Here is a 25,452-nt window from a genome sequence, read left to right on the forward strand (position 1 = left end):
GAATCCGAGATGGCATCCTATTTATGAGGTATGCAGCAGTAAGGATGGCTTCACCCCAGAAATATTTTGGTACATGGGTAGAGAACATAAGAGACCGAGCCACATCAAGAAGATGCCGGTTTTTTCTTTCGGCAATACCATTTTGCTGAGGAGTGTTAACACAGGAACTTTGGTGAACAATGCCATGACTCATGAGATAATCATTGAGGCTGGAATTGAAATACTCTTTGGCATTGTCAGTTTTCAGAATTTGAATTTTTGCTTGGAATTGTGTTTGGATCATGGTATTGAAGGTTTTGAAGATCTAGTTTGCCTCAGATTTTTCTTTCATGATGAAAACCCATGTGAGTCTAGTGTGATCATCAATTAATGAAATGAACCAGCGAGAACCAGTAACATTTTTTATCCTAGAAGGGCCCCATATATCACTATGAATCATGGAAAAAGGTTGAGATGCTTTGTAGGATCTGTTAGGATAAGAATTGCGAATATGTTTAGAGAATTGACAGATCTCACATTGAAATTCATTTGGATTTTTACTATGGAATAATGAAGGAAACAACTTCTCAAGATACAAGACATTTGGATGACCTAACCTATAGTGCCATAACATAATTGCACTATCATTATTAGACTGACTCACAGACAAAGAAACAGGACTACTGGACACTGAACAATCTGATTGATGAATTGCTCCTTGAGGAGGATCATTAACCTCTAGAAGATAGAGCCCCGAACACATCTTAGCACTGCCAATCGTCTTCCCCGAGTCCAAGACCTGAAATACACACAGATTTGAGCCAAATTTAGTAACACAGTTGAGATCCCGAGTGAGTTTACCAACGGACAGTAAATTGCAATTTAATTTTGGTACAAGTAGAACGGAATCAAGAGTGATGTTCTCTGAAATTTGAACCGAGCCTGTACCAGCCACCTTTGAGAGTGAACCATCAGCTATTCGCACAGTTAAATTTTTATAGCATGGGGTGTAAGTTGAAAACAGCTTCTCATCTCCAGTCATATGATCAGAAGCTCCTGAGTCTATAATCCATGGACTGAGTCTCTCCTTGTTAGCATTTAGAGCACTTAAAAAATTACCTTTTTGTGCCAGGGATCCGGTACCAACTACAGTGGGAGCTGGTGCAGGCAAGGATTGGCTGAACATTTTCTGCAAGATCTCTATCTGTTCCTTGCTGAAGGGAGTTGGTTCGGGTGGAGATTGTTCATCCATGGAAGCAAGGTTGCCTCGTCCTTCTTTGTCATTGGCAAACCGGGAAGGCCTCCAATCTGTTGGTTTGCCATGAATCTTCCAGCAGTTGTCCTTGGTGTGACTAGGACGTCGACAATGATCACACCATGGTCGCCCTTTCTTTGGTCTGTGATTGTTGTTGTTGTTGTTGGATGGATTCCCTCTCACCACAAGTGCTGAACTCTCAGGATTTGTCACAGAATCTTGAGATCCCATCATGATCTTCTTTCGACTTTCCTCTCTCCGAACTTCTGAAAAAGCTTCTCGGATATTTGGTAGTGGTTTGGATCCTAAAATTCTTCCTCGTACTTCATCAAGGTTCTTATTTAATCCAATCAAAAATTTGTATATTCTTTTCCGTTCAATTATTCGTCTATACCTGATTCCATCATTCGGACAGCTCCAATTGTGCTCCTCGAATAAGTCTAGTTGCTGCCAATACCGATTGAGAGTGTTGAAGTATTGAGTCACTGTCAATTCTCCTTGGCGGAAGTCATGAAGAACACTTTCCACCTCGAATAATTCCGATGTATTCTCATTGTCAGAATATATTTCCTTGGCAGCATTCCAAATCTCCTTTGCTGTTCCATAGAGAAGAAAGTTTTCTCCAATGTCATTTGTCATGGAATTAATGAGCCATGACATGACCATATTATTCTCGGCATTCCAGACTTTGAACTTTTCATCCGTCTTGTTTGGTTTGGCAGCATCTCCGGTGAGATAATCATCTTTGCCCTTTCCTCATATGAACATCATTACGGAATGGGACCATTGGAGATAGTTGTTCCCATTCAGTTTGTGTCCTGTAATGGGCATGAGGTTACTATCATTGTTGGAAGCCATGGCTTCCTGATTGGAGGTGATTTGGGAAACTGTAGCTCTTGAATCACGTTTCCCGTATTTGGTCATATGAGGGAATTAGGGTTCAGAGATTGCTCTGATACCATCTTGTTTGTGGAAGGAAAGAGTAAGATTCCACTATATAGAAAATAAGGTTACAGGCCCCTCTTTATATAGATGATAATGCTCATCTATTTTAGGGATATTTACAGCTAATCTAGAAAGGAAATCAGAACTACCTAAAACTGAAAGTTATAAAACAGGAAACTTATATCTACAGATTTGGTAACAGACTACCAAATCTCCTAAAATCATGGGATAAGAAAAACTGATCTGTTAGTTGTAGATCTCCTGGATATTAGCCCCTAATATTGCTAACAGATCCTTAAACATAAATCTCTCTATAATTCTACAGTGTCCACTCCAAAAAATCTACAGGATGCACTTAGTGACCCAAAGTGGAGATAGGCAACGCAAAAAGAGATGAAAGCCCTTGTTAAGAATAACACTTCAGACTTAGTTCTATTACAAAGGTTGTGGGATGTAAGTGGGTGTTTACACCGAAACTTAAGCCTGGTGAATCTGTTGATAGACTAAAGGCAAGATTGATAGCAAAATGGTTCACACAAACCTATGAGATAGACTACGAAGAGACGTTTGCTCCTTTGGCGAAGATGAATTCAGTTCGGGTTTTGCTTTCTTTGGCAACAATGAGGATTGGCCACTTCATCAGCTTGATGTGAAGAATGCATTTCTTTATGGAGACTTGGAAGAGGAAGTGTATATGGAATTCCCTCCCGGCCTTGAGTTTCCCAAGGCCAAGGGTAAAGTATGCAAACTAAGAAAATCTCTATATGGATTGAAGCAGTCTCCAAGAGCCTAGTTTGAAAGATTTTCCCAGGCTATGCAGAAATATGGCTACAAGCAGAGTCAAGCAGATCACACATTATTTATCAAACATACACTATCAGGTAAGGTGACTACACTTATTGTGTATGTTGATGATATTGTGATAACTGGAAATGATAATGAAGAAGTGAAGAAATTGAAGAAATACTTGGCCAATGAGTTTGAGATAAAAGACCTTGGAAATCTGAAATATTTCTTAGGCATTGAAGTTGCTTGATCTTAGCATAGGATTTTTATCTCCTCAAGGAAACTGGAATGCTTGGATGCAAAGCAGTTGATAATCCAGTAGAAACTAATGCTAACTTGGGAGAAGATGTTGAAGGAAATATGGTAGACATGGGCAGATATCAGAGATTGGTTGGTCAGTTGATTTATCTATCCCACACTTGTCCAGATATCGCCTATGCAGTTAGTATGGTAAGTCAATTCATGCATTCACCACGTGAGTCTCACGTGAAGGCAGTCTATCGGATTCTTAGGTATCTAAAGTCATCACCAAGAAAAGACTTATTGTTTTCTACGCATAATCAATTGAGAATAGAAGCATATACAGATGCAGATTAGGCTGGATCAGTGGAGGATATAAGGTCTACTTTAGGTTATTGTTCCTTTGTGGGAGGAAATTTGGTGACATGGCGTAGCAAAAGCAATTAGTGGTTGCTAGATCAAGTGCAGAAGTTGAATTTCGAGCTATGGTACATGGAGTATGTGAGTTACTATGGTTGAAGTTGTTGTTAAAGGAGTTAAAGGACGATACTACAGAGCCTATGAGGTTGTACTGTGATAATAAAGTAGCAACTAACATTGCTCATAATCCAGTGCAACATGATAAAACCAAGAATATTGAAACTGATAGACATTTCACCAAGGAGAAGATGCGTGCAGGATTGATTTGTACTCCTTATGTGAAGACAGGGGATCAATTGGCAGATATCTTAACAAAAGAAGTTGCTAGCAACATGTTTCAAACTCCTCTTTGCAAGCTGGGAATGAGAGATATTTTTGCATCAACTTGAGGAGGAGTGTTGATGAGTTGTTTATTTCCTTTTATACTTCTGTGATTGTGCTGATTTATCTTTCATTTATGTTGATTGATATCTTCCCTATTTGGATTGTAACTTTCCTGTAATGTATTTGGTCGCTCTATTATAAATAAGAATCTAGAGGAGAAGGAACCTAACAATCTGTGGGGTTTCTCTTCTCCATCTCCTTTGACTCCATTTTTCTCTTCCTACATTACACTCAACTAAGTGTCCCACCAATCCACTTAAGAAATATTTGATCCGAATAGTGGTTCATGAAATGATTGTGTTTTGGAAGCGAGTTGGAACTTCTATGCATAAGCTCAAGTTGATGTTTCTGAGTGCTTTCTTTCAATCTTGTGGCTCTTCTTTGTCCTTGTTGCCTATAGGAGCAGTTAAATGCTCTTAATTTTGGTTTTCCAATTAGTTGGGTCGGCTTTAGGTCAAAGAGTTATGTCTCTCTATCTTGGACTAGTATGTTAGTAGAATGAACCAAACTTATTTTTCTTACAGGTTAATTTCATGTCTTTGTTGTAGATTAGCACAACTATTTTCTCACTTTAAGGTAATGCAGTTATTGTATATATACTCAGCTGTATGTTATTAAATTTAAACATACAATCTCTACTGTACATTTTAAAGATAGCGTTTAGGCCCTGTTTGGATTAAGAGATGAGATGAGTTGAGATGATTTGTGAATAGTAGTGAATATTAGTGATCTCAGCTCATCTCTCAATACAAACTGACTCTTATAGTATGTTTTTAGGTTAAATTTAACCAAAAAATAACCACCCAAAACTCTGAAAGTTGATGCTTTCAATTCATTATTGTACTTTCTAGTTTCTACTCTTCACAACATTATTTCTACTGAGCTTTCTTTTCTTCAACTTAGGACTGAGATTAGAATTTAGGGGTGTTACCCGCACCATGCAGGCATGGGCCACCCCCTTCCGCACCCCGCCCCCAGCATGGGCGAAGTCTGGGTTTCCCACCCCGAAATTCGGCCTTGCACCATGGAAGGGTGCCCTTTCCACATGCCGAGGGGCAGATTGGCCCCTGGTCCATATTATATATATATATATAATCAAATAACTTATAATATCTATTCTTTTCTATTTCTCAATCTCTTCTATTTGATTATTTCTATGGTCTTGTATTTGATTAATTCTATGGTAGCATGATGATTGGTAAGCCAGAAAAGTCGGATCGGACCGGACCGAAACCGAAAAATCGAAAGTTTCGATTTCGGTGATGAATTGGTCCAGTATCAGTTCTTAAATTTTTAAAACTGGTGTATACCGGTTCAGTTCTAAAATTTGTCAAAAATTGGACCAAATCGGATTGGTTACACTCCTAATGATGTTGAGAACAATGTGGCATGATGAGTGAGATAAAGCAATGATTGAGTCTTTTTTTGAACTAAAATAAAGATTGACCAAAAAAAATATTATTTATCAAATGGTTGTAAGGTATGAACCCCACATTTGATTTGTTGGTTTGATTGCAGAACATTGAAGCCAAATGTGCTGTTCTTGTGAGGATTATAGGTGATGTATTGGCCATACTTGTTACTATCATTGCTTTCAAGTCGACCTTTAGTACAAAGAGATGTATGGTTTTCCTTTCTAAAGCTCATTGGCTCCACAAACAATTGATACACTTTCTATGATCAAAATCAAGACCCATTGATATTCTGGAGTTCGTGAATAATATTGAGAACTTCTTGGTGGAACTAGGAAATGTCATAATCTGTAATGACCCGGCTTAATAATTTTAAGGTCAAAATATTGATAATTTTTATTAGGCCTAAATTATATTTAATGAGCCATATTGGATAAGTCCACGAACGATAAATTATTGAGGTTGATTAGGAGTTTTAGTTAAGCTCAATAATTAGGTTAAATCTCAATTATTATTTATTGAACGAGTTAAGACTCCTTTTAGAATTAAAAGAATAGCTATTAGAAATTTATTTCAATTTAAAATCATCATTGATTGAAGTTCCCTACACAATCTCAGTCACTCGCAATCTTACATTAAATGAACTACTAAAATACGTTTTTAATTTCAAACACATTAGGATTACAATTCTAGAATCCGACTCATCTTAAAATTCCTAAACTTAACCCATACCATCTATATATAAAGTCTCATACACTGTACGTGCACCTACCTCTTCAAGCCTAGGCTTTTTGTTTTAGCTCTCTTTTTACCTTCAACATGTCGCAGCCTCATCTCCCCCATCATGAAACACGACAAGGCCACCATCGTCTCTTCCTCCTTCCCAATCACAACCAATATTGTTGTCCCTCCATAGCATCGTGATCAATTTTGTCTCAAAAATTTTAAGAAGTAACACTACAAGGTAAGTAACTTGATTAAGATTAACATACGTTAACTAGTTATATATATATTATTATAAAAGTCAGTTCTTTGGAAGCCAGTGTTTACGTACCACGTATGTCATGATATTTGCAAGCACGTCATCCATCATGGTTCATTCCGCATATTATAGTTATGTATATATTATGTATCTCATGCATCTCACGTTGCATGAGACACGTAAACTTTCATAAGATCAAGTGTAAGATAAGCTTAAAACAGTTAATCAGATGGCTATTCAGATGCATGATACCAATGTGATTTATGGATGGATGCGCAAGCCATGGAGCTAAGTGTGGTCCACCATAGTATGCTAGAATACTATTAGCGGCTTCCCTTGCGACTGCAGGATGTGGGGCCTGTGCACAACCTTGCACACAGGGTTAAGTGTGTGGACTAGTATGATAAGTAAGATAAGTCAAATAAGCCAAGATAAGTTATGCATGTCATAGCATACGCATGAACAATCATGATTTTAAGTTCTTAACATGAAATATTTTATGAAAACTTTATGTTAAGTATGTTTACGTTATGATAGATTTTTTACAGAATCATCAACCCATTTTAGTTGTTTTATATTTTTAAACTACCCAAGGTCAGAATATTTATGAAGGTAGAGCTACAAGACAGGACTTAGTCCATGAAGGCGTGACAGTGACCTAGATCATGTACAGAGATTTTAAGTTATGGTTTTTATAGCACGGATTTTGAAAAATTTTAATAAATGCTTTCACACATTCTCATTTATAATTTCAGTATTTTAATATAAAACAACTCTATTTATTATAAGGAACCTTTGTACTTGACAGTTTCTTTATAATAAAATAAATAAATGTATATATTTAAATCAGGTTTAGTAGTAGCACTCCAGCTCCCCAGATCTTTAAAAAATAACTTTATTATTAACCGTGGGGAGCGAGGTGTTACATAATCATTTCAAGATAATGTAGCCAATTAGGTATTTGTTCTTACATTTGCTTTATTGTAAATGTTTACTAATGTTTATTCTTTTCTTGTCTATATAGAGGTGGATACACAATTTGAATGTTACAATAATTGATAAAGAGTAGGTATGGTGGAGAGTTCATGAAGGCCTGAAAGCTCTTAATTTGTGATTTTTAATTTTAGTACTTTAAATTTGTAAGGTAATGATATATAGTTTTATTTTTATTGTACTTATTGGTTGTAATGTACTAATCTATAGTGGAATTTGCATGGTGGTGGACTTTGAAGTTTGAACATTGAATATTATTGGTGCACTGGTTGTGGTGGAGTTTGAACTTTGAAGTGTCTTGTGGTGGGGTTGACCATGATTTTTAGGCATTTGATTTTAGTTTTATTTTTTGCTAATTAGGACCTACTTAGTATATGATGTGGATGTTAGAGACTTAGGATTTATTGTTACTCATTTACTCAAAATGCCAAATTTCCTTTTTATTATTTTCTTCAAATCTTCCCCACATACTTTCTATCTTTATTTCCTTCGCCTGCAGGTATAGCGTATAGACTAGAGAAGATTTTTCGTGATTTCCTATGGGGTAGTTTTGAGGACATGAAAAAATTCCATTTGATCAAGTGGGATAATGTATGCACACCTTTGTCCAATGGCGGATTGAGGATTCATAAATTGAGAACTCTCAATAAGGCTCTCCTAGGAAAATGGTTATGGTGGTAACATAAGGAAATAGATGCCCTTTGGAGGAAAATTATCAACATTAAATATGGGAGCATTTGGGGAGGTGAGTGCTCTAATGAAGTAAGAGGGGCTTACGGCGTGGGTGTGTGGAAATTTATTTGTGATGGTTGGGAAGACTTGCTAATTGTAGGCTTACGATGGGTAGGGGCACACAAGTCAGATTTTGGCACGACACTTGGTGTGGCGATGTTACATTGAAGACCGCTTTTCCCTCCCTTTTCAGGATTGCGCTCGATAAGAATGCATCAGTTGCTGATAATATGGCCATCTCCTCTAACTCCACTCAATGGTCAGTGAGATTTATTAAAGTGGCACATGACTGGGAAATGGGAGATATTGCTGATTTTTACAGCGCGTTATACGAGCTGAACTTCCATGTAGGTGGAAAGGATCAATTGCTTTGGACATCTATAAGGAACGAGAACTTCTCAGTTCGATCCTACTATAAGGTATTATCAACCCACTCCCCCATTGCATTCCCTTGGAAGTGCATATGGAGGAATAATGCTTCCCTCAAAGTGGCTTTCTTTGGTTGGTTAGTATCTCATGGGAAAATATTGACTATTGACAAGCTGAGAAGGCGTGGCCTCCACTTAACAGATTGGTGCTTCATGTGCAAACATGATAGTGAATCAGCGGATTACCTTCTTCTTCATTGCAAAGTAGTTAAGGCTTTATGGGATGAAATATTGACAAGGTTTGGTATGGCATGGGTAATGGCTAGAAGGGTGATAGAGTTATTGGCATGCTGGAGAGGATTCCGGGGCAACAGGCAAATCACGACTATTTGGAAGATGGCGCCTCTATGCCTAATGTGGTGCACATAGAATGAGATGAATAGTCATCGTTTCGAGGACAAGGAGTGTACACTTGAAGGGTTTAGGGATTTATTTTATTTTATTTTATTTTATCATACATTGTTACTTTGGGCTTCATCTATTGTATTGAATGGAACATCTTTTAATGACTTTTATGCTGCTTTTCGCAGCACTTAGCTTGTAATCAGGCCTTTTTGTATACTCCCTGTGTACTCGGGTCTTGCCTAATTACGTGGACTAATAAAATCTTTTCTTCCCTATACAAAAATTATTTTCTTCAAATACAATTTGCGCTTTTCAATTTAAAATTAAATAGATGCCAAAATTAATTGAGCTTAGCATTTTTGGCATTTTAAATTCAATTTTGTCCATTTTCTTTACAAATACAAATTAAAATCTGGTTTAATATCAAAATTAAGCTTTAAAATTAGAGTTATGACATTATTGGACCAAGAACTAGAAAAGAAAATCCTGCTCTTAAAAATCATCAATAGATCCAGTCCAAAAGAGGTAGAAAAGTGAAAGCACAAACCAACATAACCAACCATAGACAATCAATGTCAGTTTCGGCTTGTTTCCAAGTAAATAAGAGTAATGTTAGATATAGTCATGAGTTGTGTAAACATTGTGCACTCCTTTTGAAAAAGAGTAAGTTCCACTATTAAAAAATTAATTTTTTCATGTAAGTCCCATATTTACTTACTTTTTTCAGAATGAGTGTGCAGAGCTTGCGTACTCTATAACTGAAATATCATTTCTCATAAAATAATGGGTTTGTCTTTAGCTTGGGATTGAATCCAAATTGACAATTCATTTTTTTAGCCCTACAACGTCTTAACTATTGAGAGGACCTACTATGGGTTCCAAAACTTTCATGAAGACATGAGATTTTCAAAAAAGAAATCCTACTCTTCATCCTAAACTCTGCCATCTCCGGTTACATATAGTCATGATGTGTCATATTTTTCAAGTGTCCTCTTTCATCAACTACTTAAATGACACATACTTGAAATCTACAAAATCAAGATGTGTGAGCAACCTAATGAATAGCGCACTCACAATTTGGAATATTACATGCAATGCATTTGGGAGAAAGGATGGTAATATGTCTATTTATGACACCTTTCTTACTCAATCTTACAAGAACAATTCGTGGTTTGATAACTAGTACCTATGGTGCTTGGCTATCAATATAACCATATCAAACACCAGTTTATCACTGCTTGTTCCATTCGGATATCTTTCACAGGTCCTAGACTGACCAAGAGGTAGCAAGTGATCGTATTTTGAATGCTGGAGTTATAAGACACATGAAGTGTATGAGGAGATAACTCGAAATATGTTTAACTGATGGTGGGGTTCTCGGTGTGGAAGTTGACAAGACCTTATTTCCCTTCCTTTCATTACATGATTTTCCCTTCAGTAATTTTGGCATAATCTTGTAATTCAATTTGAAGTCTCAAATACGATTCATCATTGAGAGAGAACATTTCACAAATTTACCATGAAACATGGTGTGGTGAAACAATGAGTGAGACTTAATAATTTACAATTCATAACTATTAGCTTTATATAATGTTAATCTTATTTTCTTTAGAAACTAGTTGATCTTAATTATTTACCATCATCGTTATTGTGTTCTAAGCCTTTTTAGTGTACCAATGTATATAATAGTTGCGTTCTTTGTGGACCATCGTGTATATTGAACTTGTGACTAGATATGACAAATTAAAGTGAGCAAACCAATTAGGATTATAAAGGAGAAGAGTTAATGGACACGTGAAGAAGATGCACAGTAGTGGACTCGTAAAGATTCCAAAAACCATCCTCAAAATGCTCTAGGACTGAAGGTTCCCCACATTATGATACTTAGCAATAGTACTGTTTTCAAGTAGAGGGCTATTGGGCAAGGTGCAGTTCAGACAGCAATGGATATAGTGAGTGAGATATGATGCCTTTGCATTGAATACGTGTTGCAATTAGTTAATATTAAATGTGTTGAGCTGTTGATCAAAGTTATATATATATATATATATATATATATATTAAGTTTTTAATTTTTTTTCCCAATCAATCTCACATTTTGATCTTTAGTGGGGGGAGTTTATTTTTGGTGCATAAAAACTGCATTAGCAATAATATATAAATGTCACTTTCTGCATGATTTTTCTTATGTTTGATATTCTATTTTCTCATTTCATTTCATGATCCAAAAAGGGAAGAGTACTTCAGCGTGTAGATTGACAGAAGAGGGAGTAATTATTATGAGGAAAAGATATGTTTGGGAGGGGTTTCTGATGCTGCATATATGATGTAGTTTGACATTATGAAACATATCTAATCCATGTTGATATGTAATGTATCTTTGACCCATTGATTTATATTAACAATATTTCAGAATGATTTGTTCTAATCATTGTATTATGTTTAATTATAGAGTAAAGGTAGAAAACACTAGTTACACAACTATTTCATCATTATTCTACCATGCTAATAAGAAACATTTAATAATCATCCCCTAGTTATATGTTGAAAATATAACAATATTCCCTCATTTTTGTTTTATGTTGTTCCCTATGTGTTTGTGTGGTTGAGTGGTTTCGAGAAGCGGGGGTATTGTTCATGCAACAGATTAGTTGAGTTGCACTTGTAATTGGGATGGTCATATTTTTATGGTTTGTTAGAATTAGGTTTGATTATTTGTATTATTAGTTTTGTCATGTAATTGTCAAAGGGGGAAACTGTTGATGTAAAAATAATTGTATTGGCAAATTCAAAGTCCAAAGTCAAAACTTCATTGTACTAAGTTGTAATAAAGTAAGGTTAAGGTACGGTTTGGATAGTGAGTTGAGTTGAGATGAAAGTTGAATAAAATATTATTAGAATATTAATTTTTAATATTATTATTTTGTGTAACAATATTAGAGATATTAGGGTAAACTTTGTAGCTCAGCTCACTTAGAGGGTGAGTAACCTCCAAAAATTGAGAGAGGAGGGGAAATTCTAGAATATTCATTCAAAAGATTCTTCAGATAGTCCTTATTGGGTGCTGCTATGGAATTTAAGTGGAACCTCTCTAACTGTGTGGACCATCAGATCAGAAGCTCCACCACTGGTAAGTTCTTCGATTTTCTCAGTCTTCTTGCCATGGTTTCTTCTGGTGGTTTTATTGCTCCTTTGATGTTTGTGGGTGGTAAAGTTGGCTGAGCCGTAGCGTGTTGCCCTAATTTCTTTTCAATTTGTGAAATGTGGAATACAAGGTGTATGGAAGAAGAAGGTGGTAGATCTAGTTTGTAAGCTACTTCTTCAATCTTTTGTATGATCTGATACGGCCCATAGAATCTAGGAGATAACTTGAGGATCAGTCGGCTAGCCAACGAATGCTGTGTATAGGGTTGGAGTTTCAAATAAACCCACTGTGACATACCAGTTTTGGTTTTAGGGTATATAAGTAATTTTTTTCCTAGTAAACTTATATTTTTAGAATTTATATTTTTTATGATTATAGTTTTATCAGAATTTATATGTACTTTATCTTTATATTTTCTATTATAGTTGCGATTTATGATTTGTTAGAGTTTTGTTTTATAAGGATTTCTAAAGTGTATCAGATTATGTTACTACGGTTTTGTTTTGAAATTTAAAGTTTAATTTTTCTTCTAGTCACCAAACCTCATCACATTGTTAGCCTCTGTTTGAAAACTTCAAACCACCAAACCCGTATTTTTTTTCTCAGTGATTTTCGCTAGCATCCTAGTGGAAAATCCAACTTTGTTGCCCAGTATCTTCTATACATGCACGTCTCCACTCTCTTGCTCATGCACGTCTACACTCTCAATCACTCTGCACGTCTCTATCCTTCTAGAACTTTCCATATATTTTCCTCTATTAGCAACCATTATAAATATCGCTTACCTCGTACGAGAGGAGTATCTCGTGAGCCACTCCAAAGCTTCTGCTTCTGAAACACCCAGAGTACCAAAACACTGCCGTTTAAGCCTTAGATTCTTCCAACCGCCGCCGACCACCATAGGACGTCAGAGTACCACCCGTGGAACCAGAAACTGCCGACCAGCTCAGCCCCAGCACACCCACTCCATTCCGGTAAGATCTCGACCGCCGCAGCCTTTGTTTTTGATTTCGGTAGTTCTCGGCTCAGTCTCTCTCTCTCTAAACTCTCTCTTTCTTTCTCTCACTTGGTGCCGACCACCATAGGAACCCTCAGTCGCGCCGCCGGTCACTCCCAGCCACCAGCGCCGCCATCGCCTCAGCCCTCCCTCGGTGAGCCACCATCGCAGACCCTCTCTCTCTCTCTCAGCTCTCTGTTTTTTTTTCCTTTGTTGCCGTGTTTTCGGATTCTTGAATGAATCCGTAGGTCTTATTGGGCCGTTGGGCCCTAAGCCCTTGTGCGTACGTGTGATGAGCCTGTTCTTTTGATTGGGCTCTTGTTGTATTATTATTATTATGGGCCTGAGTTTTAACCTTTTTACAGACTATAATAATGTTTAAATTGAATTTGATCTTATTTTATTTCAATAATTATTTTAGTGAATTTTATTGAGTTTAATTTTACTAGTTGAGTTATTAAATAAATATAGTTAATTAAAGGTTCATTTTTAATAAAAATGTTTAAAGAATTAGAAATATGTTTTAAAGTATAATGTTAGGTCTAATATTTGAGTTAAATTTCCTTTGTCAATTTAGTAAGATTTTTAATAAAATTTCTATGTTAAGAATTTAGTGGAATTTGTTAAGTTTCTTATAAGATTTAATAATTTTGTTGAGAAATGAAACTTAGTTTAAGAATTTAAGTTTTTTTGTGAATTATTTTAAAATAGCTCGAGTATTTCTACTAAATTATAAATTAGTATTTTAAGTAATTTAAATACTATGAATTATTGATTTTAGTGTTAAACAAATATTGGTTTGACTATATTTTAGAATTCCGAAATTAGTTAAGTAAGATATTAGCATTTATTTATTTTCCAAACAATTTAGTGATAGTTATTTATTGAATATAGGTCTCAAGTTACAAAGTATTATTCAAGAAGACACGCAGCGAGGTAAGTAAATTTGATCATAAATTAGGATCATCACAGTTAGCTTATATGTATGTATCATCCAAGCCAGTTCATTGATAGCCACTATTTATGAACCGCTCATGTCATATGCAAGCATGTCATCTAGCATAGCATACGACCATGTCATTCCGCATCATGTTTAAATTCAGAATTTATGATTATGTATGTAGTATGTCATGCATCTCATGTGTATAAGACACGTAAGCCATCTTAAATTTCAAGTGTAAGATAAGTTCAGATCAGTTAATAAGATGGCCATTCAGATGCATGGTACCAATGCAGTTCAGTTTCAGGGTGGTGTGTAAGCCACGAACTCAGTCGTGGTCCACCATAGTATGCTAGAATACTATCAGCAGTTCCCCTTGCTGCAGTGGGATGTGGGGCTGGTGCACAACCTTGCACACAGGGTTAAGTGTGTTGGCCAGTCAGATAAATCAGTTAAATCAGTCAGATCAGTCAGTTAATTCAGTTAAAACAGTCATACATAGCATATGCATCAGTATGAACAGTCATGAATTTTTAAGCTCAGCATGAAAGTTGTTATGAAAATCTTATGTTTATTACGTTTACGTTGTGATAGATTTCTTACTGAGTCATCGACTCATTTTAGTTTGTTTTCATGTTTTTTTAACCACCCAGGTGAAGATGATGATTACGAGCAGGCAGGCCAGGAGTAGAAGGAGCATTTATTTTTAGTTCAGACTTTCTAAAATAAACATGTTTTTATGACATGGATTTATTTCAGTTTATTTTATTTAATGTTTTGGAAGACAGTTTTATTAGACATTTTTCCGCATAATAAAAGTTCAGTTTTTTTTAATTATGAAATTATGGGATCTATTACCGGGTTTATTTTATGAAAAACACGTGACACACCTAACCTACGGGAAGGGGGTGTTACACCCACTCTCCCACTTCTAACTGATGTTCCTTCCTCTTAAGGTCAGCATACTTCTTCCTGCGATCCTGAGCCCTCTGTAGGTTTTTCTTCAACAATTGCAGAATCTGATCCCTAGATCTCAATTCCTCCTCCATAGCTTCCACCTTAGTAGTTCTAGGGGTATAGGGTGGTAATTTTGGTGGGGCATAACAATATAAAGCCTCGAAGGGTGTGAAGCGTGTTAAGGAATGGTAAGTGGTGTTATACAACCATTCTGCTAGGGGAATCCAGTAGGCCCAAGCCTTGGGTTTATCACACACAAAACATCTTAGAAAATTTTCTAGGCACTTGTTCACAGCCTCACTTTGACCACCAGTCTGTGGATGGTATGAAGTGCTTAAGGTCAGATAGATGCCTTGTATCCTGAAAAGCTCTTGCCAAAATAAACTGGTAAATACACTCCCTTTGTCTGAGACAATGGACTGAGGCATCCCATGCAACCTCAAAATCTGTTTAAGGAAGAGCTGGACAATGTTGTATTTTGGGTATTGGTTTATTTTGGGTTTCTCATGGGTTTTTAGGTCATTAGGGGCTCTCTTATATGGGCTAGGTGTTTTCTTGTATACAACCAGTGTACTTGGTTACTCCTATTGATATTTATATATATATATAATATTATTACTTATAAAAAACAAAAAAAATGTTATTAATAATTTAATATACATATTATGTTTAAAGCATATGATCAATTAAAATTTCATTTTTAAGATTAAACTTTTATTTTATAAATTATAATAACATTATCATATATATAATTATATTAATAACATATGAGCAAACAAATTATAAATGTTCATATTTAAGATTAACATTTTATGTTATAATTTATAAATTATAATATAAAATTATTTCATATATGATATATAATTATATATATTATATATAAAAATTTAATAGATAATTATATATTATATATAAAACTTATATATATAAATATTTTATATAATATATAAAATTAATTTATATATATATTTTCCAACCGGTCTGGGCCGATTTTCCGGTTTACCGATTTAAATTTACACCCCTAGTGATAGGAGTGAAGTGGCCATATTTAGTTAGACGATCTACCACTACCCACACACTATCAAACCCTTGAGATTTAGGTAGCCCTTCTACAAAATCTATCGTGATGTACAACCAAAGTTGAGAGGGAATTGGGAGGGGTTGTAACAATCCACTAGGCTTAGCTTGATCTGCCTCCACCTTCTGACACACTTCACAATTTCTTATAAAAGCCCTTAGGTCAGTTCTCAATCCGGGCCAATAGAACTCTTTCTTCACCCTATGGAGGATTTTGTCATACCCTAAATGTCCCCTAATGGCCCACTGTGTAAGATCTGCAATAATTTCTGTCAAGAATCACCGTGCTCAGCTACAAACAACTTGTTTTTGTAAAATAACATACCCCCTTTTTTTCTGAAAATTTCTGAGGCAACAACCCCATGGTAGCCTGCTTCAGTATTTTAATGGCATACTGGTCTTGGTTGTACCCTTCTTTAACCTCATCCCACCACTCAACTGTAGGAATAGACAGAGCTGCAATACTCAAGCCCACTTTTGGTTTATGAACTTCATCCCTTCTAGATAAAGCATCAGCCACACGATTGTCTACCCGTTTTTTATATTCCACCCCTAACATCATAACCAAGTAGCTTAGATACCTATTTTTGTTGTAGAGGTGTGCCCACCTTTTGTTCAAGCAGAAACTTTAAACTTTGATGGTCATTCCTGATAGTGAATACCTATCCAATGAGATAGGGCCTCCACTTCTGTATGGCAGCCACTAATGCATAAAGTTTCTTCTCATAAGTTAACCAAGATAATATTCTTCCTTTTAAGGTCTGACTAAAATAGGCAATGGGCCTATTTCTCTACATTAACACAGCTTCAATGGCCTTCCCTGAGGCATCACATTCAATCACAAAGGGTTGAGTAAAATCAGGAAGTGCTAGTACAGGGGGTTTTGAGACTGCCTCTTTTAGTTTAAGGAAGGCTTCTTTAGATTTTGGGATCCACACAAACTGGTTTTTCTTTAGTAACCCATTCAAGGGTCCAACAATACTTCCATAACCCTTAATGAATTTTCTGTAATACCCAGTACTAGGAAGCTCCTGAGTCCCTTCAATGATGTAGGTAAAGGTCATTCCTCCATGGCCTTGATTTTATCAGGATCAACTATTACTCCCTTAGCTGATATCAAATGGCCTAAGTAAGCCACTTCAGCCCTTGAAAAACTGCATTTAGGGGCCTTAGCTAGTAGCTAATGTTGTCTCAATGTCTCTAGGGTCACCCTCAAGTGTTGTGAGTGATCATTTGATGTTCTGCTATACACTAAAATATCATCAAAGAAAACCATAATAAATTTCCTCAAATAAGGCCTAAAAATTTCATTCATTAGGTTTTGAAAAATAGAGGAGACATTAGTTAACCCAAAAGGCATAACTAGGAATTCATAGTGCCCTTGGTGTGTCCTAAAAGCAGCTTTAGGAACATCTTCCTTTCTCACCCTAATCTGGTGATAACCAGATCGTAGATCCAATTTGGAAAAAACCCTTGCTCCACTAAGCTCATCCAGGAACTCCTCCACTACAGGGATTGGGTATTTATCCTTCACTGTGACCTTGTTCAATGCCCTATAATCCACACACATCATCTAAGAACCATCTGCCTTCCTCACTAGCAGCACTGGTGATGAATAGAGACTTTGACTTGGTTGGATCACACTTGTTTTCAGTAACTCTAGCACAATTTTTTCAATTTCATCATTCTAAAAATAAGAGTATCTATAAGGCCTCACTGATACAGGCAGTGTGTTAGGTAACAAGGTTATAGAATGGTCATGTGATCTGTTGGGAGGCAACCCTTGAGGTTCTCCAAACACCTCTGAAAATTCTTCCTTAAGTGTTCTAACAGCCTTTGGAATCTCCACTGATTCCTAGAATTTTTTTGCTTTTATTAAATGTACCCATGCACCTTTCTTCTCATGTTTATTATCTTTATAAAGGCCCCCCTCTTCAATGGTCCTAAAGGGACATAGACCTTTCAGCAATACATTTTTGCTCCCTTGTTTAAATCTCTTAGTTAAGTCACCAAAATTCCACAATATTGATCTCAATTCTCTCAACCATTACACTCCTAGCACCATATCACAGTCTGCTAAAACCAGTACTTGCACTTCAGATTTGAACTCAAATTCCACATCATGTAATTTAAAGCTCAGCCTTGGACACATTCCTTCACTAAAAATTTCTTCACCATTGGCCCCCCAACTCTCAACCTTTCCTCTTCCAGAACTAGAATATTGCCCTTCCTCTCCACCGAAGGGTCCAAGAAGTTATGGGTGTTGCCTGAATCTATAAGCACTACTATCAGTTGATTCCCCACCTTACCCTTAATCTTCATTGTTTTGGGATTTTGTGAACCCACCAAGGCAGGGAGGGATATTTCTGGATGGTTATCATCCAGCTGCAATTTACTAGACTCCTCTCCCATTGTTTCATTTGACTATACAATTTCCACTGAATTCCCTTCATCCAGTTCTTCAATTAAAAATAACTTAGGGTTAGGATATTTGTGGCCAGGATTCCACTTGGAATCACAGTAGTAACAGAGGCCTTTATCCCTTCTATCTTTCATTTGGGATTGATTAATTTTCTGCACTGGAACCAGAGCTTTGGAAGGTCCTTTTGGAGCTGTAGGGTGTGCAAGAGATAGGTGTTTTGGGACCCCTTGGTCAGGAAGAGGCAAAATCCCTTTATAACTTCTTTTTGTGATTCCCAAATATTCTTCTTGAATTTTCGCTAAACTATAGGCAATCAACAAATTGTCAGGTTTGAACATTCTCATAGGTAACCTTATGTCATCTCTCAATCCACTCAAAAAACAGTTGAGCTTATAGGATTCAGATAACCCTCTAAATCTATTTGATAGGGCTTCAAAGTTAAGACTTATATCATCCATTGTGCCAATCTGTTTTAGCCTTGTCAAGGCTTCCATATGATCATCATATGAGCTAGGGCCAAACCTTGTAATAAGGGGCTGTGCAAATTCCTCCCAGCCCCTCAACCCTCATGACTCCTCTAAGTCTTGAAACCATATCAATGACTGGCCTTTCCATGTGGAAGGAAGCAAATCTCAATTTATGGTGAGGAAGTGTGTTATAATATGCAAAGAAATGATTAGCTTTATAGAGCCAACCATTGGGATCATCCCCCTTAAAACTTGGAAAGTCAATACATACTGACCTTGGCATTGCTTCCCTTTCAAGTTCATTAGACTCTTGCCTTTGATGGTGCTGGTTTGAAGCTTCCCCATCAGATGAATGTTGATTTTTTCTTTGCAACTCAGCAGTCAATGCTGCCATTTGTTGTATCATTGAATTTGATTGCCTTAAGGCTAGAAGCTTAGTCTCCACTGTCTTGAACTGGGAATCCGTGGACCTGGAGAGATTGGCTAAGCCTTCCTGCAGCTGGCTCATGCGTGTTTCATTGACCATGGTTGATACCAAGTGTAGCAATATTAGAGATATTAGGGTAAACTTTGTAGCTCAACTCACTTAGAGGGTGAGTAACCTCCAGAAATTGAGAGAGAAGTGAGGAAATTCTAGAATGTTCATTCAAAAGATTCTTCATATAGTACTTACAGGGTGTTGCTATGGAATTTAAGTGGAACCTCTCTAACAGTTTTCACAATACATTTTAGCCAATCACTGGCCTTTCTAGCTACAGTACAAAATAACAAAATAAGGGTAAAACTGACTTAACCAACTACTACTAATGACCATACTGGCATACAAGGCCTTCTGGAATTAAAAGTGTAACACAACAATACAACCAATTCTGATACTCTACTGGGCCGTGGCCCAAGCCCAACTCACATCTACCTTCAATTGTAGCCCGAGCCCCTCCATGTCCTGACCCAATGCGTGTGATATTTTGATATTTGAAAAAGTTGAATTGTTTATTATATTGTGTAGAAATTTGAGAAAATTGTAATAATGAGATGATATGAAATTGGATTGGAAAATATGTAAAAATGTGGAGTTCACTAGGCACTCACGACACATACTTGACCAAATTCTAGAGACTTTGCTAGATGGCACACTAGACCTTTGGAGGCAATTGCATTAACAATACTTGAAACTAGTTCACGAGGTGTATGCAGGACATTGGCTCAAGCAAAATGAAAATTTTTAAGTTTGTACAGAGGATTATCCTGCTTTTAAAATGATGTATCTTCTCTTTATTAACCCTATATTCACGACATCAGATTTGAGAGGCCACATTTCAAGATTTCTTATTATTTTAGAGAGAGAGACTTGAACATTCTTGTTTCTTTATTTTTTATTTTTATTGGCACTGGGTGTCTGGAAAAAGCATCCCGACTAATTTCGGGGGTGCAGAGGCTCTCGACAAGAAGTTTCATGCAAGTGTACCTCAAATAATTAAGGAAAAAAAAAAAGATCCAGTCCAATGGCCCCTAGAGATTGTTTGCATCCAAGTAGATTTGAACCTAATATGCAAGCCATCTTTATGATTAAACAGAAACTAATTGAGAGATTGCTTGTGTGTGTCTATGAACTTCTTGTAATTAATTTTTCTTTAGTGTATTTTTGGGTGTCGGGTGAGCACCCAGAGTGTTATTTATTTTAAGTTCTTCAAAATTTTCAACTTCTTCAACAAAAACCTTGTGTTATTTACTTTAATTTCCTTCAGTATTAATAATTTTTATTGACTATAATTGCTGGAAATGTTATCCCTCTTGAACTTTTGAACTGGTTATTATTGGCATAGAACACCTATATTCACCTCCCTCTTATGTTTTTTCATATGTAACCTACCCCCTACGTGTCTTGTCAGGTCAAATATAGGATTTTCATAGATAAAATAAGAGAATCTTACAGAAAAGGTATGGAAGTGTGCATTGGATGATTACTCTTATTGTTCGACGCAAATGAAGTTTAATTCCCTCCACGGTTTTACACCCTCACAACCTAAATAAATGGTTCAAACTTCACTTAAGTTGAGAGTTTATATATATATATATGCTGCAAGAGTAATACTAGGTACGTATAGGTTCCAAATAGACAAGTCTTGTGCAGATTTTTTATAAGAATGTGGGTCACACTCAAAAAGAAAAAGTTTTTTTTTTTACATTTTTTCATGATAGTCTACTTTTTTACAAAAGACCTATGCGAAACCTGTTTACTGTAACTCGTACAAATCATTTATCATCTGAAAGGAAATCTGGAAGTGTGAACACTGTCGTTTATCTGCTGGTTTCACACATGCACTGTTATCGATTTATCTGCTAGCTGGTTGCATCTTTTGCCCCTATGGGTTTTTTTTATTGTTGGGTTTTCTGTGGTCTTGGTTGTAGTTTATGAGGTGTTGTTCTTGTTGCAGTATTGGTATGATTTCTGTACTTCCCTGCAGTGTACAGGTTGCTGCTTGTGGTCAAAGTTTCATTCGACTCTGAATTAAGAGACGTTAATGTCGACTTAACCCCTAGCCTTCCAACAATACGGCAGCCTTAACCACTACAACAAATTTGATTTTTTGAGACAATTTTTTAGAGACAAATTTTTTTTCATCTCTAAAAGTAATTTTTTGAGACAAAACGTAAACATCGTCTCAAAAACTGTAATTATTAAAAGTATAATTCGAACTACCACTTTATAGTTCGAACGGTAGTATCTAAAGACGAAATAGTTCGTCCCTAAAAATATTTGCTCTAAAAAATGCGGCAATCAAACCTTTTGTTGTTCGAACATAATTCGAACGTAAATTTCTCAAATAACACCGCGAAAATCAATCCCTAATAAAACAAGCTATTCCCTCATTCCTTTGTTATTCACTCTTGTTCTCCATCTCTCCATTTTCCGCTCTCTCTATTGTCATCACCGATGCTCTAGCCTCTAGTCACCACCTTCGTCTCCAACATCCGGCCAGCCACTAAAGTAAGCTTTCTTCCTTTCTCTCATTCTTCCACGCCACTTTCTTATTTCTCTCTTCTCTCTCACTCTCACTCTCTGTGTCTCGATCTACTCTGTTATTGCCACTGTCTCCTTGCGCCACCAACATCATCCACTTTCACCATGTCACCTATGGTAAGCTTTGTTCTTTCTATCATTTTCTTCAATTTCTCCCTCAAAACAGAAGTCATTGCTTTGCTTTTGTGAATTTCTTGTGTTTTTCAGTTATAAATTTTGGATTTTAGGGCTTAGCATGAGAGGAGTATGCTCGGCCGGCTATGCATGGATTTGGGGATTTTTGGGCTTACGGGCTACTCTGTTATTGCCAGTGGTTCCTTGCGCCACCACCATCGTCTGCGTTCACCAAGTCACCTGCGGTAGGCTTTGTTCTTTCTATCATTTTCTTCTATCTCTCCCTCAAAACAGAAGTTTTGTGAATTTCTTGTGTTTTTCAGTTATAAATTCTGGATTTTAGGGCTTAGAATGAGAGGAGTATGCTCAGGCAATGCATGGATTTGGGGATTTTTGTGCTTACGGTTTGATCTGAAATCATCAGCAGCAAAGGAAGACCATATGGTATGTTTTTGAACCCTATGTTAAAAAAAATAGGAACTTTACCTTTTCCAGAAACGTCATCTACTGCCTTAACCAATTTTCCTAGAAAATCCTAGTATTACATGAAATCTCTTTAAGTCTCCTATATCTGATAGTATCTTCAAACTTCTAGTTATTAATTTTTATTTTGTACTAGGAGTTCCCTTGGATTACCTTATCTATACATGGTTGTAGTTGGTGGGGTCATGTATGCGGGATTTTACTCTCTAAAGGTTTTTGAAGGGCTTCCTTGCTTAAGTGAGGCTCCACTTCAAAAACAAAAAAATTATGATTCTTTACATTATTAATCTGGTGGAGTGGTGTGTATTTTAGCTTTTCTTTTCATAATTTAGAGAAATCTATACCATCTTGAAGTTCCAATTCTAAATTTTTTTTACCCTAGCTTGATGAATAACAACGATGCCACTTGGGGGTCAATAATGTGGTTGCCCAGAGTTGAACTTGATGATTTGCGATTTCAGAGTATGTTGTCTTAGCGTTATTGATCTTGGTATGTAGCAGAAGCAGAGCCATTAAACTTTTTTCAGTCCTAAACTAAATTGATTTGTTCTGATTGTTGCAATATTTGATGGTTTTCAGGTGATTTTGAAATCATCAAGAGCATGCCTAGTGAACATTAATACAGTCATTCCTTGCATATCCAATGATTTGCATTTTTGTTGTTGTTTATATGTTTTTTTAAGTTAGTAAATGGCTCAAGGCAAAGCTTCTATGTTAACTGAAATAATTTGAGTAGTGACTAAGTTGCCTCGAAGGTGTTTTTGATAGTATTGTGGTTGGGACTATATGTTTTAGTTTGTATGAGTACAAGATCATATGAAAGACTTAGATCTTTGTTTCCATATCTTCATTTCTCTCCAAAGCTCTTCTTATAGAAGCTGCCAGACTAGTCTCTCCAAAGCTCTTCTTCCATAGTTGTTTATTTTATGAATTCCTATCTGTACGATTGTGCCCCTTTTCCTAGCTTAGTTGTTTATTTGAAGCCAAATCTATAAAGGCTTTCAATGGTTTGTTTATTAATCACTTTGAGTTGTTGTTTTGAAATTAGAGTTGTTGTTGGATTATATAATTATTACTAGTGTGGGGTTGATATAATTCAGTGGCCTGGAATTAAATGAAAGTAGTATGTTTTGCTTGAATTGGTGCAATTAGATGAAATAATTTAATTATAATTTGATTATCAATATATGGTGCAATTAATTTGCTTAGGGTCTTCATGATATCTATGATATTTTATACTCAATATTTTTCTAGGTATGGTTGATCAATTTTTCTAGGTATAGTTGATCAGTTAGGAATTTCTTTTTTTTGTTTGTTTGAAACAGAACATACATTCTTGTTATTACTCATAACAATGGCCATCAGCCACTACAACAATTTTAGTACAACCATTCCTTGCATATCCAATGATTTGCATTTTTGTTGTTGTTTGTATGTTTTTTTAAGTTAGTAAATGGCTCAACTGAGACCAAATTAAAGCTCAATGACATCTCTATTTTAGTAAATATATGCTGCATATAATATAATAAGCCACATGTGCCAACTGCGTTATATATATAGATGTGGCATTTGGTTTAGTCTGTTGTGTTATCCATTAACATTTCAATGGCTGATTCAGATCTTCAGATATACAGGGGAGCATGATGCAACGCCAACTTACTGGCTTAAGTTGGCTTAGTCATCTCTACGCTTCTTGGCTATGTGAGTTGGAGTTTATCTCTTGATCTCCTGCTTTTAGTTTCAACCATTTGTTAGATTATACAAAATCTAGTTGATGATTTGTTGATCAATTAGAAAGTTGTGAAAATAAGTGTTTTGCTTAGTGACCCGTAACCTCTAAATTATTGATACATACTTTTCTTTCAGATTTATTCACCTCACTTGGACTCACCTCCTCCACGATGGGTTCATCACGTTGCACACGGATTGCATCAGAATTAATTCAAGCTTTGTAATGGTTCACAGAGAAGACTGAATGAATATGCTTTTTATTTTGTGTATGTCTTATAAAAGACACCACAGTGATGGTTTAGTACAATTTTTTTTTCTTTTTAATTTTTGTAAATGACTTTTTCCTGCGATAAGAGGTCGTCGGAAAAAGTTATTATTTGTACATTCGAACGGTATTTTTGGCATTCGAACAATTATTAAAGACGAAATTTGTTTCGTCTCCAAAAAAAAAATCCATTCGAACGGAAATGATCAATTTCGTCTCAAAAAACTTTTTGAGACGGGCTTTTTGAGACAAATTAGAGACGAAAAAATTTCGTCTCAAAACACTTTTAGAGACGAAACTGAAACTTTTTGGGACGAAAGAGAGTGATTTTGTTGTAGTTGAACACGTACTAGTAGCTCAAATAGCTTGTTCTTGAACTAGTATATGTGTGCTGGAATTTTGTGTTCTTGAGTATATTTGCATATTCTACTCAAATCACTTGGACCCTCCAAAAACAGAAGCACAAGGCCAAGAGGAATGGAAGGATGGAGAGGAAGTGGCAGTTATGTTGTAGAGTGGGCCGGGACGAGTGAGGTGTGATATTGGTGGTGGTTATAAGAGTTAAGGAGGAGAGGACATGAGGTGATAGCGGTAGCACAAAGAATTTATTGAAGGGAGATAATGAGCTGGTCACAAGAGCCATGGAGCTTAATTGAAAGATGGTTTACAATCCTGCTAAGCATAAACCGTTTTCCATCTGTTCGAGTATAATTTTCCACTGACTCAATTTTCGAATATATATTTCTTTTACAAGAAAAATAAATCTTGTGTTATTTTTTACTAGTTTAAAACTATGAAACCGAGAGTTAATAGGAATTAGAATATACAAAACAACTTAGCTCAACAAAGATTTAGATGAGGACAATTGGTAGCACGCATGAAATCTTGTACAACATAAAATAAAGTCTTAACTAAACATTTATATGCATGT

At 36.1% G+C, this 25,452-nt stretch overlaps 2 protein-coding genes across 4 annotated transcripts in view; one reads left to right on the forward strand and one right to left on the reverse strand.

The window, feature by feature from the left end:
* The window catches only part of LOC121248366 (MADS-box protein AGL42-like), a 36,784-nt gene that overhangs the window by 8,881 nt on the left and 2,451 nt on the right, over window positions 1-25,452 (reverse strand). The gene's annotated exons all lie outside the window — the stretch shown is intronic.
* On the forward strand, window positions 22,109-24,569 carry LOC121248387. 2 transcript variants are annotated; one of them, XM_041146848.1, is made up of 5 exons: window positions 22,109-22,287; window positions 22,386-22,486; window positions 23,105-23,183; window positions 24,144-24,236; window positions 24,392-24,569. In XM_041146848.1, the coding sequence occupies exons 1-4, from the start codon at window positions 22,164-22,166 to the stop codon at window positions 24,167-24,169; spliced, it is 330 nt and encodes a 109-aa protein (XP_041002782.1). In that variant the 5' UTR covers window positions 22,109-22,163; the 3' UTR covers window positions 24,170-24,236; window positions 24,392-24,569. The 2 variants fall into 2 exon arrangements, with proteins under 2 accessions (XP_041002782.1, XP_041002781.1); XM_041146847.1 differs by having other exon boundaries at window positions 24,144-24,226.

This window comes from Juglans microcarpa x Juglans regia, chromosome 2D (genome assembly GCF_004785595.1).
Source record: "Juglans microcarpa x Juglans regia isolate MS1-56 chromosome 2D, Jm3101_v1.0, whole genome shotgun sequence".
In the NCBI taxonomy this organism is placed as follows: Eukaryota; Viridiplantae; Streptophyta; class Magnoliopsida; order Fagales; family Juglandaceae; genus Juglans; species Juglans microcarpa x Juglans regia.